The 19,060-nt window shown below is 41.0% G+C and overlaps 1 protein-coding gene across 1 annotated transcript in view; it reads left to right on the top strand.

Annotated features, from left to right (window-relative positions):
* The window catches only part of LOC106915980 (rho GTPase-activating protein 44-like), a 64,489-nt gene extending 45,519 nt beyond the window's left edge, over window positions 1–18,970 (top strand). Inside the window, exons 14-22 of the mRNA XM_014983964.2 lie at window positions 1,063–1,176; window positions 1,390–1,481; window positions 1,623–1,803; window positions 4,593–4,610; window positions 6,098–6,289; window positions 7,777–8,310; window positions 9,501–9,616; window positions 10,152–10,535; window positions 14,124–18,970. Coding sequence (XP_014839450.2) covers window positions 1,063–1,176; window positions 1,390–1,481; window positions 1,623–1,803; window positions 4,593–4,610; window positions 6,098–6,289; window positions 7,777–8,310; window positions 9,501–9,616; window positions 10,152–10,535; window positions 14,124–14,281 — 1,789 coding nt within the window. The 3' untranslated portion in view covers window positions 14,282–18,970. The remainder of the gene's footprint in view (window positions 1–1,062; window positions 1,177–1,389; window positions 1,482–1,622; window positions 1,804–4,592; window positions 4,611–6,097; window positions 6,290–7,776; window positions 8,311–9,500; window positions 9,617–10,151; window positions 10,536–14,123) is intronic.
* Window positions 18,971–19,060: the final 90 nt, after the last annotated feature.

Genomic DNA, 19,060 nt, shown 5'->3' with positions numbered 1-19,060 from the left:
CTAGTTATTTTTTACTTTGCTGGTTGAATATGTTGCTTTTCATTTGATAGATTAGTCCAAGCTACGCATTATTTTGTAATAGGAGATATTTTATTTTGTTTTTACATTATTTTATGAGGAACACACCCTTTCTTTAAATATTCTGTTTCAATATATTTAATCCCTTTACTGATACAAAGATTAATTGTAAGAAAACTGTAGGTTTAGGCAAAATATTGAAATGCGATGATGGAAAAACAACTGATCCTGAGCTCATCAGGTTTAGTTAATTTAGAGGTAAATCTGGAAAATGAAATGCGGCTTTTTGCAAATGACTACTACTTCCAATTTCTGTCATATTTTTGGTGTTAATCCTCGCTTTTAATCCTGAGGGAAACGTCTCCAGCGGCTGTCTCATGAACAACTCGCCGGGGTTCGTCTCGCGATCAAAAGACGAAAGATGTAAGCCGTGATGAGAACGACGAGAGGAGGAGGAGCAGGAGAGAAGCGCGGAGCTGTCGGGCTCGTTTTGAAATCTCACAAATAGGACGATTTTCCAGGCAGTGCTCGTGAATGTGGATCTGTCAGAAGATTGTTGCTCACAACGATGAGCCGCTGGATGGTTTGATTGAGCAAAGCGCAACTCGGATGAATCACAACCAACCTACTGGTTTCCAACAGCACAAAAATGCAGTTATTCTCTGGCGTTAGCAACTGAGTTCAAGAATCATCAGTTCTTCTGACTCGACTTTTTTGCGGCACGATAAATCCTGAAATAACATCGAAACATTATTCAGAGAAGTGTGGAAATATTTTGCATATTTCTCCAAACAGTAGTCACTCACTTTTTATAAAAAAATAAAAAAATAAAAAAAAAACGACACGTGAGTTTGTTTCATCTTCATTGTGTTAGTCAAGGCAGATTTTGAAACAGCAATGAGCGACGAGATTCTGACTGATTCAAGATTTTCCTTCTTGCAGGGTTTTCTCTAAATATTTAGTCTAGTGAGGGCAGCTAGATGAGTAGTCAGACTTCTGCTGACTGCTGGAGAAAAATTAATGCTTTCACCCGTCCGCTGACAGGTATTTGATCAAGTTTCTCTCCAAGCTGACTGAATACCAGGACGTGAACAAAATGACGCCTGGAAACATCGCCATCGTCCTCGGCCCCAACCTGCTGTGGACTCACGATGAAGGGTGAGACATCAGCTAACCCGGAACCAGAGAAGTAGAGATCAAGGGGTCGATTACCGATCCACTTTAAGCAACTGTTCGCATGTAATATGAACAGTTAATCTTTCTTAAATACTCTTATCTTTTAGTTGTGTAAATATTTTTTCGTAAGTGTTGTATGAAATGCTTTCTTGAACTAGAATTCCTCTACACGCGTTTCCTGTCTGTTTGCTGCAGTAACATCACAGAGATGATGACGACCGTCTCCCTTCAGATCGTCGGCATCATCGAGCCCATCATCCAGCACGCCGACTGGTTCTTCCCCGGAGGTCAGAAAAGGAGAACCGACAGACGATGAAGCGCAGTCTGGATTTTTATTTAAATTATTTTACAGAAGCTTGAATCCTGCTGAGTTTAATCTCTGAATTTTTCTTTCTTTGTTTATTTTTTTTTACTTTTTTTTGTCTTAGAAATTGAGTTTAATGTCACTGGGAACTACGGCAGCCCAGTCCACACCAACCACAACGCCAACTACAGCCTGATGCCGTCTCCGGACATGGATCAGGTGGACCGGAGGCAGAACGACCAGAGCCGGCGGCCGCTGAGCGTCGCCACGGACAACATGATGCTGGAGTTCTACAAGAAAGACGGGTACGAGTCAAATCAGCTGAACGTGTGCACATAGCTTATTAGTATTTATGCCTCTTGGACTTTTTAACACTTTATCAGGCTGCAGTCAAACACTTTCATGGGATAAACCGAGAAAAATACATCTATGGTGTAAGAAATTATGTTTTTTACTAATAAAACCACAAAACGCTTTCATGCATAGCCTCCCAGACTAATGGTCTAGTCTGAACTTTGACTAGGCCTTTCTACCACATGAATGAGCCTTGATCTAAATCATTCCACAGTACTTTTGGGCCAGTCTTTTGGGGATTCTGACCGTTTCTCTTCCAGGTTTGCTACTTTTAGCTTCACTCAGCTTCCCATCATCACCCTTCACGTCTCTGCCGAAGTAAATCATTTCCACAGCACGATGTCACCACCTCTTTGTTTTCAAAAAGTTTGATTCCTCCCACCCCCGCCTATTCAGCATAAAAAGATTTGCATGTTTAAAATCTGCCTGCAGAGCGTTTCTGAACCCATATCTCCAGAACAAACATGCCCCGTTAATAACTGACTTGACAACATCCTGTTATTTAAAGTAATCATATGAAGATCTTTTATTTGTTGGAGGCAGTTCTATCTATGCAGTTCAGTGTTTTTTATTGAGCTTTCTTGCTAAACTGTTAGCTGCCTCTTTAAATTAACGGTTGTCCAGTACAGCACCACATTCTAGACACATGTCTGGTTCCGTACGTTTACGCACTTCGATCTGTTGCATGACATTTTCAGTCATGTGTTGAGGCATTTTGACGTTTTTCTCCTCAGCGGATGTTTGCTAGATCAGGTTGGTTGTTTGCTTGGGTTTTATTAAAAAGAAAAGTGAACTGGGAATGTTTTCCAACCTCTGAAACAGTTTATTACTTTGCAGTGAAGGCGGGGGAAAAGAAGGGGTTGGAGATGGAGTTGTAAAAGAATGAGACGGAGCCGCATTAGTGCAGGATTTAAAGTTTTAACTAAGCTTATAGGTTTCAATGTGAAGCCTGCAGCTTTTGATCACAGAGAATGAAGCTTTAAAACGTAAATTAACCTAGAGAAAATGTTGCAAAGCAGAAATTTCTGGCCTTAGTGAATGATCCTACTTTGGATGTTGTTAAGCCATTATCCGCCTCTGAATCATCCAAAGTTTCACATTCTTACTCACCAATCTGACCAAAAAGGAGACAAAGTTTATTTCTCATGCCTGCCTCCAATAAGAAAGTTTCCCTGTGATTTCGACATGACCTCGGTAAACAAGCTGCTTTGCCCCGAGGCGGACAGAAGCGACTCACTCTGCATCACCTGCCCTCAAGCCTTCGTCGCGTTAAGAGACAGTTCGGGGGCTGAAGTTTAGTCTGTGAAATAACCATTCCCACAATCCGGGAGCCGCGGAGGAGGATTAGTGGAAAACCAGCCAGTTGCTTTCTTTCTCTTTCACCGCCTTTTTCTCTCTAATGCTTCCTTACACCCGCTGTCTTATCGGGGCCCAGCGAGGAGGCTGAGCTCTGCAGCCCAGGGACCGCGAGCAGCCGAGCTAATTAAACCTGGACTGATCAATGGAGGGAGCTCTGCTTCCAGTGGAAAAAAAAAACACTCATCAAAAACCAGAATGAGGCTTCTAAAGAAACGTGATACGAGGCAGACGCATTCAGTCAGCGTCTGACTAATGGAACGGAGACTGCTGGGTTTTATCTTCAAAAGATTTTAGTTGCAAAAGTGCCTTTAGATACGAAAGTATTCGCACGCATTGAACATTTTCACATTTGGTCACATTGGCAGCCACAGGCTTCAATATGACCTGTTGGGATTTTAATGTGACAGACTGACATAAAGCAGTACATAAATGTGAAGAGAAAGGAAACTGCAGTCTGGTTTTCAGTGATTCAGAAAGATATGATGCGTGTTTGTAGTATTGTTTTATTATCTAACCCTGCTTTCACTTTTCTACAGAGTCCTTTTCTCTTTGAAAATGTATAATTTTCCCTCTATTTTACAATTTTGCAATTGTTGATCACATAAAATCCCAGTAAAATACATTGAAGCTTGTGGACGTAAGGCAACAAACTGGAAAAGCTACTGCATAGAGTGGATTCCTTTTGTTCATGAGGGTTAGAAACCACAACCATCCACAAATAGCTTAAAACTGCAAATACCTGAGACTTTCGAATGGTTTGGGTAATGTCTCACCACACAACATGCTGTGAAATGACTGCAGGGGGTCTTAAAGAGCAGCCAAAGAAAAAAAAAAATCACAATGTTGTTATTTTGCAGTTATTTAATAGAACAGCATAGGATAGAAAAACTTTATTACTATTCTCCTTAATGTGCATTGTTTTAAAAACCCTAGTGCCACAACAACATCCTGTAAAGAGATATGGTTCTTAAATGTTGAAAAAGCACAAGCAAAGGCAAACCTTTGAGTGACCAGACCTACATAGAAAAACAAAACTTTAGAAAATGTACTGGGAGCTGCAGAAAGCCTTTCATTTTGGGGGGGAAATTATGTTGTATCCATCAGGGAAACACTGACCTAATTAGAGTGAAATAGAGCAGTAATTTTCTCCCTGGACTTGATGTCATTGAAACACTTAGAGTAGAGCATAGCGTGACTGTCGTTTGTTCTTTAAGTCTCTTTTTTTTTTGGCTCGTTTCTCTAATCCTCTCTTCTGCTGCTTCGTTTCTGCCCCTCAAGGTTTTACGTCTCCAAAAGACAACAGTCAAACTTTTTGTTTTTATTATTTTTGATGGTCTTTGTTAATGTCCTCACGGTTCTTGTTTCTGTTTTAACACTGCAGCATAAGGAAGATCCAAAGGTAAAGTAAGACTTCGTTTACGTCTCTTACAGTCCCGTCGTGTTTGTCTTAGCTGCACATTTAAAGGAGCTGACGGTCATCGGCCATTTGTTCTGCTGTTCAGGTGTGTCTAAAGCAACGCATTTGACCCGCCACAGAGCAGACTTTGTTTTCTGTGGTTACATAAATGCATCCCTTCAGTTTCTCACCCTGAACAGAGATGTTCAGGTTTGAAGACTACCTTGACTGGTAACACTGATTTTTGTTCTCCTCATCTTAAAGCTGGCTGGACATAAAATATTCTGTAAATTCAGTTAAACTTACTTAACATACACTTTATCTGTAGAACAACTTGTCAGTTTTTTTCTTTGTTTTGCAGATTTGCTATTAATTACCTAATTGAGATCAAACCTTCCCTGCTGGTAACAGTTTTTTTTACACTTACAAAAATCAGCAGTGCAAGGATTTTTTAAATCCAGACAAGGTTTCATGCAGAACTGCTGCATTAAACAGGCAGACTCACTTATAATGAGCCAGATCCTGCAAATTACCACAAACAAACACGCTCAGCTCTGTGCAACAGTTTTACGTTTCACTCAACTTCATGCACATGAAACTTGTGCTGCAGCAAATTCTGTTGTGGTGTCCAAACCCCCAGGAAGCTTACCTTGACAAAACATACAAGGGAGAGCAAGATCAGTATGTGCTGCATTCACTTGCAATGGGAAATTTAATATCTACTCATATAAACACTACTACATATGGCACACAGCAGTTTGCATATGGAATATGTTTTAATCTGGTAGATATGAATTAAACTTTTGGAAAACGAAACAATAAATGGCGCTAAATGTTTTTAGGACATAAAGCGTTCTGGATTTTTCAGCAGATATTGAAATCCAGATGTGTCGATTCTCAAAATCTTTAAATAGACTTTGTAATTTGCACATTTTATGTGTAGTGGATATGAACAGAAACCAAAAGGATTAATCAGCAACTTAAACAATCCCATTTACAGTCGGTCATTTCCATTGTCACCACGATCCTCAGTTTGATCGTAGTTTGGAGTTCAAACTCTGGATCAAACATGGCTGAAATCCTAAACTAAAAACCTTTGAAAGTCACACAATTGTGCTGCTTGTGATGTCATCAACCCAATTCTCTATCTTTCAGCAGTGTTTGTATTGTCAAATTACACTTTTTTTTTATTACAGAAAGCAAACCGTCACTGGATGGAGTTTTAAAAAAACACATTTTACCATCTAATAAAATTTCTGCCATTTTGAAGGCGGTAAAACGCCCAGAACAAGTCATCTCCTTTGGCTTCCAGGAGAATCTGCAGAATTAAATAAAGTAATAATTTCACTAATGTTAACTCAGTGCTGGAATCAGTTGTCCAGCGTCAGAACAAAAGCTGAATTTACATCCTGGAAGCCTTGAACTCGCTCCCTCCTCCAGCCCAGACCCTCCTGTCATATGATTGGCTGTGCATCTCTGTCCCACTGCAGCATGGGTGTCAGGGTGATGGACACTTCTTGGGTGTCACGCAGGGGTCCGTCGTCGACGCGTAAAACATCCTCAACTCCGCCAAACGTGCACCCGTCGACCCTGTCCGCTGACGCTCCCATCCCCGAGCAGCCTGGGGATTTCTATGCGTCCCCGTCCCCCACCCCTCCTCCCACTAGCAGCGACCGAGCCAGGTAAGGCCGCGGAGCCCCGCCCTCCTGTTCACCCCGCCCCCAGGCCTCCCACCTGCTGGTGCCGCCCTGCCCCTGCAGCCACACGAGGCTCCCGCCCAGCGCAGCAGAAACCAGAAACTAAGCCTACAGTTTGTCTGTGCTGTCATTCATCCTCTCACCCCCCAACGAACCTCAGTATCTCAGTTCTGATCAAGTGTTTTGCATTTTCTGTCTTTTTTTTTCTGTCATTTTTTTTCTAAACTCTTAGAGTCCTTCATTTTTTACCGGAGTGATAAACTGCATATCATCACCTTCCTAAAATAAGTCTTTTTTTTTTTTTTTTTTTTTTTTTTTTTGCCAAAAGTGATTTTGGTTGTGGCTTTAGGAAGATGATGACGATCGGAGTGAAACTTACAGATTTCACTCCTCTGTAAATTTAACTTTAATGTTGATTAAAGTGGATAAAAGTTAATTTCTGGTGAAGATAAAAGCATTTGCAGTGCTATGTAATAGTTTTCCCACCCCATTAACTATTTCTCTTCTTGTCAGGTTTCATCCACAAACATCAATATTAGTATTTAATGTGTCAGACAAAACAAACAAGTGCATAACTTTGATGTGAAACCAAATTAACTCCTTTCTACAAGTAATCTGTAAATTTTGGAGTTAATTTATTCTGATTCCCCTTAATAAAATCCAGTAGAACAACTTACCTTCAGAAATCACCTGTTTAGTAGATAAAATCCACCTGTGTGTTATTCTCAGTATAGATCCAGCTGTTCTGAGGACATTTTGGCCTATTTGCAACATCATAAGTGGAAGAAAACATGATGAAACATGGTGGTGGCAGCATTTGGCTGTGGGGCTGCTTGCTTTCTGGAGGAGATCAGAGTGGGGGAAATGGGTGGAGCTGAAAACAGGGCAATCCTGGAAGAAAACATGTTCAAAAACCCCAAACACTCAGCAAGGACTACATTGGAATGACTCAGATTTAGATGGCCTAGTCAAAGTCCAGATCTAAACACAGTTGGGATTGAGAGATGCTCTCAATCCAGTCTGACTGAACTTGAGCTGTTGTCAACAACCTGCAGCTGTTTCTCCAGTAGCAGTTAACTTAAATACAAACGGTCTCTAAACTTTTAATGTTTTTATTTAAATGAAACACTTACTGATTTCCTTCTACTCTGCAGTTATGCACCATTTTTTTTATTTCTCCATAAAATGAAATCCCAGTAAAATACTCTGAAGTTTGTGGCTGAAACGGGACACAATGCGAAAACGATTAAGAGGTGTGAATACTTTCGTTTCAGTTTTAGTCTCAGTAACACATAAATCCCCGTTTCATCTATTTGTTTCCCATCTTTTTCTCTTCCAACACTTTTTTCCGATTTCCGCCCTGTTAATGGAACAAACTTCGATAACGTCTCTTTCTCTCCTGAAGTTCAAATAATTTGATCTACATCAACGGCTCAGTTTCCCATGAAACGCTGATATTCTTATCATTGCAGCTCAGACGATGCTTCTTCCAACTGGTCCGACTCCTGTTACATCTATCCCTCCCCCGAGGAGGAGCGACCGCCTCCCCCTTATCCCTCCTTCTGTTCCTCCTCCTATTCCTCCTCTTGCTCCTCCAACTCGTTCCCTCACCACTATAGCTACACCCGAGCACTGCAGAGTATGCGTCCCGCCGCTCCCACCCCTGAGTCCGTCGTGCCGCCCGGCCCGTCCCCTCCGCCACGCCTAGCCGGATGCAGCCCGCCCCCGCTCCCCTTCTCCCCGTGCCCGTCCCCCCAGCAGCTTGACGTCAACTCCAACCCCAAACCTAACTCTCTGCACCTGCCCAAACGGGCCTCCCTGCCCGACACCATGCATGCGACCCCGTCCGAAACGAATGGCTCCACCCTTTACATCAAACCCCCGCTCGTTCTTACCCGTCAAGACCTGTTCCTGGGCTCCCCTAAAACTCCCAACGCCCCTCTTTCTGCTCCCCCTCCGTGGGCAGCCTCTGCCTGTAGCCGGGAGAAAGGAGCCAAGCTGAAGAGGTAAATGGAGACCCAACTCGCTCCAACTTCCAACACGACTAACAAAAACCACAGAGCCAAAGAGGGACGGCAGTGAGGTCAGAGGAGGGTGTGAATAGGAGACCCTCTCCAGCTCCATTCTGTTTAGTTTCATTCATTTATGTGGTTTGCACCAGTCAGTCATGAATGCAGGGTTACTGCATGCCTGGAAAAAATGGAGCAGGATGGTTTGTGTTTGATGTGTCTGCATAAGAATGGAAAACAAAAAGAAAAATATTTATGTTTGCAGACTTTTATAATAGTACTTCCATTGTTAAATCATGTTTCCTTCATTTATTTTTTCTTTCTTTCTTTCTTTTGTTCCGTCATGTTTTTTTAAATCCTGGCCTGAATCAAAATATCAGCAGTTTGTGGTGAACTTTAGTATTTCTCTTTAAAAATGGGCTAAAAGTGGGCAACTCTTCTAAAATGAGCAATAATTTGGAGATAAATGTTTAACACTTCATGAGGACACCAGAGTCATCGTGGCAGTTAAGGGGTTACAAAAATGTGCGTGAATCTTGCTAAAGCTTTTTTTTTTTTTTCAATCTACATCCACCTCCATCTTTAATGCAACCGCCATGTTTGGAAATTTCATAGCCATTCATGTTGCCTGGATGTTCAGGAGACGGTTGCCAGGCAACAAAGGGAATTCAAAGCTCCCACTGAATACAATCACAACAGTGGGTGATCATGAGTCATACACCAGTGAGCCCAGTAGGTCCAGTCGGATCATAACGTCAGCGTGAACACGGAGGAAACACCAGATGAGGATAATATTAGTGAGGGAAGTCGTGATTCAGTTTGACATCAGAGAAAACACAAATGTTGTTTTACCAAAGGTTCCATTCTCAGCTTCGACAATCAGAGCAACGTTTAGCTGCTGGAAGTGAAAGTCTAGAGATGATCATCCGGGAGAATGTGAACTGGTTGCTCTCCGACCTTCAGGTTCTGCAAACGTTGGCATTCTGCCTGCACTCCTCTGTAAAAGTAAGAAAAATCCATTAAGCCAGCAGAGTTCATTGGAGATTTCCACACTGACACTTTGACACACACCACTCTGACACTTTGACATTAACCTGCGGTTCTTCTCACGTTACTCTGCTTATTATGGCTTATAATAAAAGTATAATGCAGCACCTCTCTGTTTTTGTCCTGCTTTTTTCCTGTAGCACTCTGAAAAACAAAGAGCTGTCTCCAGTGATTGGACAAAAGGGACTCCAAGGAGTAGTGACCCCTAGTGGACAGTCACAGCACTCTGAGCACAGCCCACACAGCCTGAGGAGAGGTGAGACTGACCTGACCAACGACATTCACTTTCAAAACTTTCTGCCTGAATCAAATACGCTCAAATAAAATCTGTGGATATGTGTCTGCACAGTGGCCCAGATTCAGACCTGAAGGTTTTGGGTCAAAAGGGTAACACTTTATTTGACAGGGTGTGCATAAGACTAACATGACGCTGTCATAAACATATAACACCTGTTATGAACATGAAAGAGTCTTTATGAATGTCTATGACAGTTGTCATAAAGTGTCATTCAGTAAATAATGACACCTTTAATGCAAAGTTGCTTTAAAAGTCCATTAAAAGTCCCAACTTTGCATTAAAGTGTCATTATTTGCCAAATAATGCAAAGTTGGAACTATTAATGGACTTTTAAAGCTTTTTTGTTTTTTTGATCATTCTCCCTCTAAGAGATTAGCTTGTTTTCAGTTTGATTGTAAAGGTCAAGTTAAAGTTTAGAAATGATTTATCTTTTGAATCTTTTTACACTGCAACAGTACACTTTTCAGGTTCTCTTGTTGCTTCTTTGTTTCAGCCAAGAAGCTTGCCCCTATCCCCCCAAAAGGCCCTTACTGCCAGACAGGAGCCATGTCAGACCAGTCGACAGGTCAACCGTCTCCAGTCAGTCTGTCGCCCACCCCTCCCAGCACACCCTCCCCTTACGGCTTCAGCTACCCACAGGGTTATGCCACCATTGGTTCCCCGAGCCAGTCCCAGACGGCAACCACCCCATCTCTGTCTTCTCCGCCTTCGCTGGCAGGTACGCTCACTAAGCCCAGACCAACCCCTAAGCCTCCACGCCAGAGGCCCAACCTGCCTCCGCCTCAGCCCCCCTCCACACCCGGCACCAGCCCCCAGCCTCTGGAGCATTCATCCGGTCTCCTGGACGGTTTACCCCCTGGGGAAAGCATGTCCACAGGTAATGTAGCAGCAAATGTGACTGGACAAATTTGTGTTTTGAAGTCTCATGAAATTACCCAGTATACCTTAAATCTTTTTTTATTGTATTTTCAAATTTGCTTCACATTTCAAAATGTATTTGAGTTTGATGGCTTGTCACAATTGCAAATTTTTAGACTCTCTACACAACATAATATTCTTAGAAAAGGAAAGTCCAGATTTCATTGGATATAATCACATATTAATGCCATACTAATGGATAAACATAAACAAATTATTAAACAGGCTTAATATTCAATGCTTCTTGGCTAAATAACTGGACTAGAGTCTCCAGTGTTTTGGCTTTCTATAAGTAAAAAGATGTAAAAGTTCCTTGAAGCGATTTTGGCTCCTTTTGTGTTGGACTTCAACTCTTTTGCTCTAGTCTGGCACCTAGTGGCTGTCCAAGGTTTTACATCAAATCTAGCAAACTCTAACCACAACTTTTTTGTTCATATAAATTGCATTTACAAGTGGAATTAGACAACGTGAGCTACATTGTAAAATACAAAACAAATAAATAAAATAAAATAAATAAAGATGACCAGTTATAACTTGCTGTGTTACCCAACAAAAAGAATTAAAAGAGTAAAAGAAAATCACATATGGGTTAAATCACATAGTGAAATCTTTAATGTTGACAGTATTAAACAATAGAAAAAAATTTATTTCCTCTCAGTGATGTTTTGATATTCCTAAATTAAACCACAAAGTCTGATTTTCAACAGAAAATAATTTATTATCATAACGATTATAAATGAAAAGATGAGAGATTTCTACTTGGAAGTGACAATATGTGAGACTCATTTTACCTTTAAAAGTTGTTTTAAATAGTATTACAGTTTCAAGCAGTAAAATTGTAAAGTTATTCAATGTTTATGTGTGACACTTTACAACAAGATTACATAAAATCCTCCCTTCCCATCTCTTTATACTGTCACTTTATGTTAAAATATTTAATAAAAAAAATATCAAACTGTTGGATAACCAGATCCTTCTAAGCACATTTTCTAGACAAGCTGATCTAATAATAATATTACCCTTCACCTACTTTTCTTGCTCTGATCCTACGCCGTGGTTTCATCGCATCTCCACGCTGGTCGCTGTTGAACTTGATGTTCTGTTCATGTATTTATTTGTTTCATCTCCAGCAGATTTTCGTCCTGTTCAAATCTAACTCTTCCTTCTTGTCTGACTGCTCTGGCTGTCTTGAATTTCAGCTGTATGAGAGGCGAGGTTCACTATCATTCTAAGTGTCAGAGGGCGTTATTAGGGTAAGCAGGATTTCCTGTGATGAAGAACCTCTCCTCCTCCCGTCTCATCCCTCCGCCCCCTCCGCCATCTCACCTGAACATGGAGCCGCTGATGATCTCTTTTACAAGTTCATGCTGCTAAAGGAGGCAGAGTTTGGGTTTGGTTTCTCTGCTCTGCGGCTGCATAACTCAGTTTTTTATTATGTGTTTCACCTGTACAGCACTGTCCACACCTATTGGCACCCCTGGCGAAGACGAGTGAAGAATTCAAAAGGAAACATTCAATCGAAACACGTTTATTTAACGGGGAGGAAATGTTCCTGCATGTTTTCTTTTTTCCCTCCCGCTCACTAGTTTCATACTTGTTGTTTTACTCTTTTAGGTTTTCTAGAAACTTTTAATACTTTTGATAACTTTAGGTAATTGATGACTGTCTAACATCCCACTTTTCAAAATGTGAAAGACAAGCAAACTTCCCTTTAAAATAAGCCATAAATATGTTAAAATGGCTACCAAAAAATAACTTCTCACCTAAGATCGTCCATTTTTATAGTAAGAGCAATAATTAAGTTTAAAACAACTGGAACTGTTTTAAACTTAACAAGGCAGATGTTAAGAACCACTACTAGAGAACTTCAGCAGGAAGTGGGTTGCTGAGGTCTCCAAATTTCCATAACAGTTATTACATGCATTTCTTTTTCAAGAAAAAGCTTTTTCTGTCCAACTTTAATTTTTACAGTCACCGTCATTTGTTTTGCACTCTGTGGCCACATAAAGTTATTCCAAGTGCCAGAAAAATGCATTTGAGCCACACTTTGAACATCCTTACCCTGTTCTAGGCAGACTGAGCTCCGAGGAAAGACCAAATATTCAACTCATTGCTGCAAACTTGTGAGGTTAGAACAATTATCCCCATATATTGGAAATCAAATAAATGATTTATTTCCTAAGCTTTTCAGTGGGGCGTTACATTACTGTATATCTATTCATATCTTCCCCAGAGGTGCCAGTAAGAATGGCAGATGCTGCTTTCCCTTTGTTTATCCAGCTGCTGACATTAAACACATTTTGTTGGCGTTTGCATGGAGGCTGAGAGCGGTGCATGTCCACCAATAGGAATCCTGCACCTTTCCCATCTCACGGTCTCCACATTCACAGCCCCCGCCGACCTCCTGACCCTCACCACGCTGTCATCGCGCATCGCTGCCCTTTAAACACACTTCCTGTCCGTGGCGGTTTCTAGTCGTCTCTCTGCGGACGTCGTAAAAGACGCAGCAGAGCAACAATTTCCCTCACGTTGATGTGCAGGATTGTACATCACTGTACTCTGATCTGATCTTGTGGGTTTTAGTCTTTGATGAACAGATAATAATTAAACTCTGACTAACCGAGTTGCGGTCACTTGCTGCAGGGATATGCTCTCAGAGAATATGGCAGGATTTGATTTGTGAAAGGAAGAGGAAGCTTGAAATCATGATAACGCTTTGTAAAAATGTCTAAATATGTCACACAGGCACCATTTGACAGGGAAATGAATTGCCTGTCAAATTTTGAATTCCACATTTTGGATTTTATCTAAATTCAAAATGTGGAATTGGATTTATTACACGTTGTGATATATTTCAGACATTTATTTCTGACATTTACGACTTACTTACTTAACTTACGGCTAACAAAAACCCAGTTCAGTTTCTCTAAAAGTTAAAGAATGTCATCACACCAGATGAAAACGTTTTTAATTAAGAAATGTAAGCCACAAAGGTGAATGCTAAAAAAGCTAGCGCCTGCACAGAATGCTGGATCCAGATGTATTAAAGGAAAGTTTATTGGAAGGAAAAAGTGTGGATTTCTTTGAATGCTAGTCAAAGGTCACTCAAAATCCACACCTTCCCCTCCATGCAGAAGCTCTGGAGTTCCAGAACCAACAGTGCAGACAAGACCAGCACCGCTGTAAAAGCTTCTTCTTCTTAACGACTCCATGCCAGGCCGTAAACTGCGCTCTGATCAGTCAATACAGTAAATGCTTTTTAATAAATCCTTATTTATTGGTCTTATCAAATATTTTCATTTCATAAGACGGAGCTGGGGAAGCGGAAACCAGATTTTCCGATTTAACAGACCGCACGTTGCTATAGTAACCACACGGCCCCCTCCCTACCGAGCTTCTTTATTCTTTCAGTCATTCATTCCACTTGTGATGACCCTTTATCGTGTTTTGACGTTGATCAGGACGATCCGCTGCCTGTTTATGTTTGAGCACAGGAAGCGTTTCTGCCTCTGCTCATCATTGTCGTCTCCTCTGTCCGCTCTGCCAGATTCCCTCTGCAACTTGGACATCCCCGTCATCAACATGGAGCTGGACAGCATCTTCGACTTGACGCACATCTCCCCCTTCAGGAACTCGGAGGCGCTTCCGCTGTCGCCAAAAAGCAAAGCAGACTCTGAGGAGGAGTCCGAAAGCACAGTGCTATGACCCTCAACATCACATCGTGTCCCATACCTCGCCCGCCCTGGGTCCAGAGGAACCCACATGTGAAAACAAGCGCCTCTCCTCAAGGAGCTTTCCATTTCATCCACGATTAGCATTTTACAGTTGCATTTCCTGGATTATTTTAAGATTTTTATTTTATTTTATTTTTGCCTTATTTAAATCACATGCAATATTGCCTTTAACGCCACGCAGGAGGCTGTCTGGATGCTGGAGGAATGGGAATTCCTTGCTGCCGCCGCCGCTGCTGTGTAATGAGTGACGCAACATCACCGCTCGTTTCCCACACCGATTCATTTTACCCCTTCACTCCCCTCTCACTCCTCAGGGGTGTCCGTCTGAAATGCCTCGCTCGTGTAGTTCTGTCCAGCCTGAGCGTTCACTGTGAGTGTCAGTATGCGTGCGTGCGTGCGTGCGTGCGTGTGTGTGTGCGTGTGCGTGTGTGTGCGTTTTGCTAGTGTGTGACGTGACAATTGTACGACATGATGTTGCACTGTTGGTGTCGTGGAGCAAAAGTAGGAGTGCATTATTTTAGACCAGTAGGGCTAGTAGTATGTGCTTTTCTTTAAAAACAACAACAAAAAAATGACATTCAGTTAGGAGATCAGACACTGGATATTTATTGTTTATACAATATATTTTCAGAGCATATGAGATATTCACAATAGGGATCCAATCAGATCATATTTTGTATGAAGAGGAGAGTTATATAGGGGACATTTTCACTTTTAATGGATGCAGGCAGGGAGCTTGGAAATGTACGACATGCATACTGTAGTTTATGAAAGATGGAGAAATTCAGACTCTGATTATTTTGGCAGCAGTCAAAGCTGTGTGGGACCTTTTTATATTTCATTCCTCAGCCTGGAGAAGGTTTGCGATGACATGGATGTGTAGGACTGGTTTTATGACGCCTGGACTTTCCAACAAAGCTGCTGCAGTGCTAGAGCGGGACGCTGCTACTCCACTTCCACTGTGGGAGAAAACCCCACCGTCTCCGTGACGTCGTCAGACATGTACTCCAAGAACACATGGGAAGAGGAAAGAAAATGACGCCCGATTTCAAATGAGTTAACAAAATAACAGCTCAGCATAAACGCAGCTGTTCTGTGAAGGTTTGTTAGAGGATATTGATGAAATCTGGCTTTGATTGAAGAGAAGCAGAGAGAAAGACACAAGGAGACTGGTTTCCAGAATCTGTAGTCAGATGAAACCCACTTTTTCATAAAAAAAACAACAAAAAAACAAGTGAGGTGTGAATCTGTCGATGTACATCTTCTTGAACACCCTGTTCCCGTTAGTGCTTTGCTTCAGCAGAGAGAGAAAAGCTGGTCAGATCTGACTGGGAAGCAGGGTAGACGTAAAAAAAAAAAAAGTATTCCTCCAGGAAGCGATTGTTTCTCAATAGCTGAGGGTCCAGACCCTCTGTACGAAGCAAACCATACAAACAGGCGACCTTCCAACGCAACATGCAACCAGATCTATAAAGGATTTGTTTAGCTCTAAGTAAATCTTTGCTAAAACGGCGCAGTCAGCCTGAGGATCGATCTTCACGGACTCTCTCCGTTCGATCTGACTGAGTTTGAGTTTCTGGCAGAGAGCCTAAAATACTGCAACCGCAGTGAAACGTGGCTCTACAAAGGCATGCCTGAACTTTACAGATTTTTTTTTATTAGTAAAATGTTTCAGATCCATGCATCATTCTCCTTCCACTTCAGCTATGTGGATGCTTTTCCGAGGCGTTGCGTCATGAGTGCAGCCGCCTGCATCATGATTACATTTACACTGCAACAGATTTTCCCAGTTCTAACAAGTCGAGCGCTTTGGGTGGAAGATAATGGGGGTTTTCACCCAGTATGGAGCTGGTACAGCTGGTTCTATAAAAACGCAGCTCTTTAGCTACATCATCTTAAACCATCTCTGCAGTGGATGCTTATCCAGCTGCAGCAAGATAACAAACAGCAGCAGCAGCAGCTCAGCACTGGAACCAGTTTGTGTTATGTTGCACTCCAGGCTTCATATGAGAAATAAACCAAGCAGTCTGTTGTCATATCATAACCAAAACAAAAAAAAAGACAGATCTGAAGCACCACCAGAAAGAAAATGTGCTGTATTTTTATGAATAAGCACATCTTTTTTTTTTCATCACAGTGCCATTACACCTGCAGTTCCAGTTTATAGGAAACTCTGATGATGCTGATATTTTTTTGGGAGTTTTACTGGTGATCCAGAGGCAAGTGCAAAGATATCTGTATATTTGTTTATTTTGATGAGAGTATTTATAGATATACGTCTGAGTACGGTTTACTTGGTGTGAGGAGCTGTGAGTATTTGCGCTTCACGTGAATCTTGTCTGAGGATTTAAGAAAAAAAAAAAAATCATATATTCAGACACAGGACCAGATTTTTTCTGCTGCCGCATTAAAACTTGAAAATCAGTCAAACTGATGTAACGAGGTTAGGAACAGCAGCAGTTTGCCTTGCGGAGGGTTTCGTCGCGACCTATCCGACCTGTAGGACCTTTAGTTTCTGTCCTGAGAACGTCCACTGTGCTGCTCTGCCATCGCCTCTCGGTTAAGTGCGAAATCACGAAATCGCAGGACTTTTGTAAATCTCGACGCGTCTGTACATATTTGTTCTGTACATATGGACAACGGGAAGAGTCAGATATATCGAAATCTATTCACATTTACTGAAAACTAAACGCGCTGTACATATATGATTATAATGTTGGTGGTTGTAGCACAATAATGTCACATTTACACATCAGATGTTGGCTTCTCTTTTCTACATGGAGGCGTAGTGTTTGTGTTGCAAACTTCCTGACCTCTCAGTCCTGCTTTTAGCTTTATAGGTAGAAAAAACAGACGACGCCACATCTGTTTTTGTCTTTAGCTGCTTGCTCTGACATGATGCAGCACGACGTTTAACTGGATGATACTCAAGTTATTTCAGCCATTTTGTTTCTTTACATTTGAATGTGTATATTTTAGTTCTAATTATTTACACTACTTGACAGGAGAAACTGCACCTGTGATCGTGGGATGGGTCATAGCACCTGTCAGCACCTAGCGCTTCAATTTACATTTTAATTCCACCGATGAAGGGAGTCCAAATGGTTACAAGATAAAATACAGTTTCCATAAATCAACCAGTGAAGAGCAGATGTAAAACATGACATAGCATTTTTATTGAATCAACACTTAAAGGTTCATTTATCTTACAGTTCAGTTCAGAGAGACAGTTTGAAATAGTTCAGCTGTTCATGGCTGTCAGTTTCTCCATCGTGGTTTACTGTTAATGAAAACCTCAAATTCTGTTCTGTTCTCAGAAAATTATAATAATACAACAGATCAATAAAAAAAAGGATCAAAAGGGTTACTGTTTTAGATACAACTCAGTGTGGCTCTTTTCCTTCCACTCAACTTTCCATGAATGTGCTTTGCTTACAGGACTCTGCATATAATTTCTAATTTTTTTACAACCCCAGCATTGTAGAAAATGTTTACAACCCCAGCTTTTGTTTTAACTCCCTAGTGGCCGTTATATTTTGTGTTTTGAATTGTTTTTAATCTGCTGCCATGTCACAACCGATCAGATCCACCAGATGAATTAGCATAATCCAGCATTAATGAAGTAGTTTATAATTACTAGGAGAAAAACAAAGAAATAATTTAGCAGCCGTTGTAGTTGGGCTGAGGTCTATCTGCCCCCGCTCTGTGTCGTTTCCTGGTTCACCTGCGTGTTTTTTACCAAATGATTTCAGAACACATCAAACTCCACATCCCACATAGTTTTCAGCTTTTTGAGCACTGATATATATATATAAATATATATATATAAAGCCTTTTTCTACACAAACAGGTGGAATGTACAAACAATATTCACCTCAGAGGTTGCGACGGAAGCAGACGCGTGCGCGTCGTCCACGTAGTTTCATGCGTCAGACGCATCATGAGCAGTTTTGTGGGACGAACTTCAACATTGTCTTTTGTGCATTGTCTCTACAGCATGCTTTTTCACCACGCCTATGAAACACGTCTTATATTTGGTCCCATCTAAATGTGCTTGTATTTATTTTTGATGAGAGAAAAGATCAGGCTTCACAGGAAGTAACAGTCAGCGCTGCCCTTTGCCCTTTTCTTTTTTTAGCGAAACTCCTCGTCAGTTCTCAAGTTATTCAGACGTTTACTCCTCATATGTTCCACCTTGTCGTGAAAAAGCAAATCGGCTTAAAACAGAGACCGAGATCCTTTAAAAGAAAACAACAACCCTGTTTAGTACTGGACTTTAATCTACTGGAACGCTGTATATCCTAGAATAATCCAGTTTAGTGTGTAGATTACACTGTGGTGCATGCAGTCATTGCAGCCAAAATACTTATTCTTTTTCTTTTTTTTTGTTTCATTTTGCAAAGGTTCAAGTTATACGTTAAGGGGCCAAACTGAAACGGAAAAAAAAAACAAAAAAACATTTGATCCAATCTTTGTGTTAAACTGTAGTGATGCTGTTGACTCTCAAAGTCTGGAATAAAAAAAAGGAAATTACATTTCTTTTTAAAAAAAATATCTTCTTTTATCTCTTGGTCACCAAGTGGAATTCAGTGTAAGACGGGAAAAAATTTAAAGATTAATCATCCGAATGTTGAAACTATTAAACTTGTTTTTATATTAATCATATGTCCCTTGTTTTTGTTGCAAACACATTTAAATCTCAGATTTAGCATATAGTTTATAATTTAGCATAATATAATTCAGAAGGTAA

Source organism: Poecilia mexicana, unplaced genomic scaffold (assembly GCF_051168715.1).
Source record: "Poecilia mexicana isolate PSO_F unplaced genomic scaffold, ASM5116871v1 scaffold_19, whole genome shotgun sequence".
In the NCBI taxonomy this organism is placed as follows: Eukaryota; Metazoa; Chordata; class Actinopteri; order Cyprinodontiformes; family Poeciliidae; genus Poecilia; species Poecilia mexicana.
Note: the sequence above shows the minus strand (reverse complement) of the source record. Positions and strands in the feature narration are given on the sequence as shown.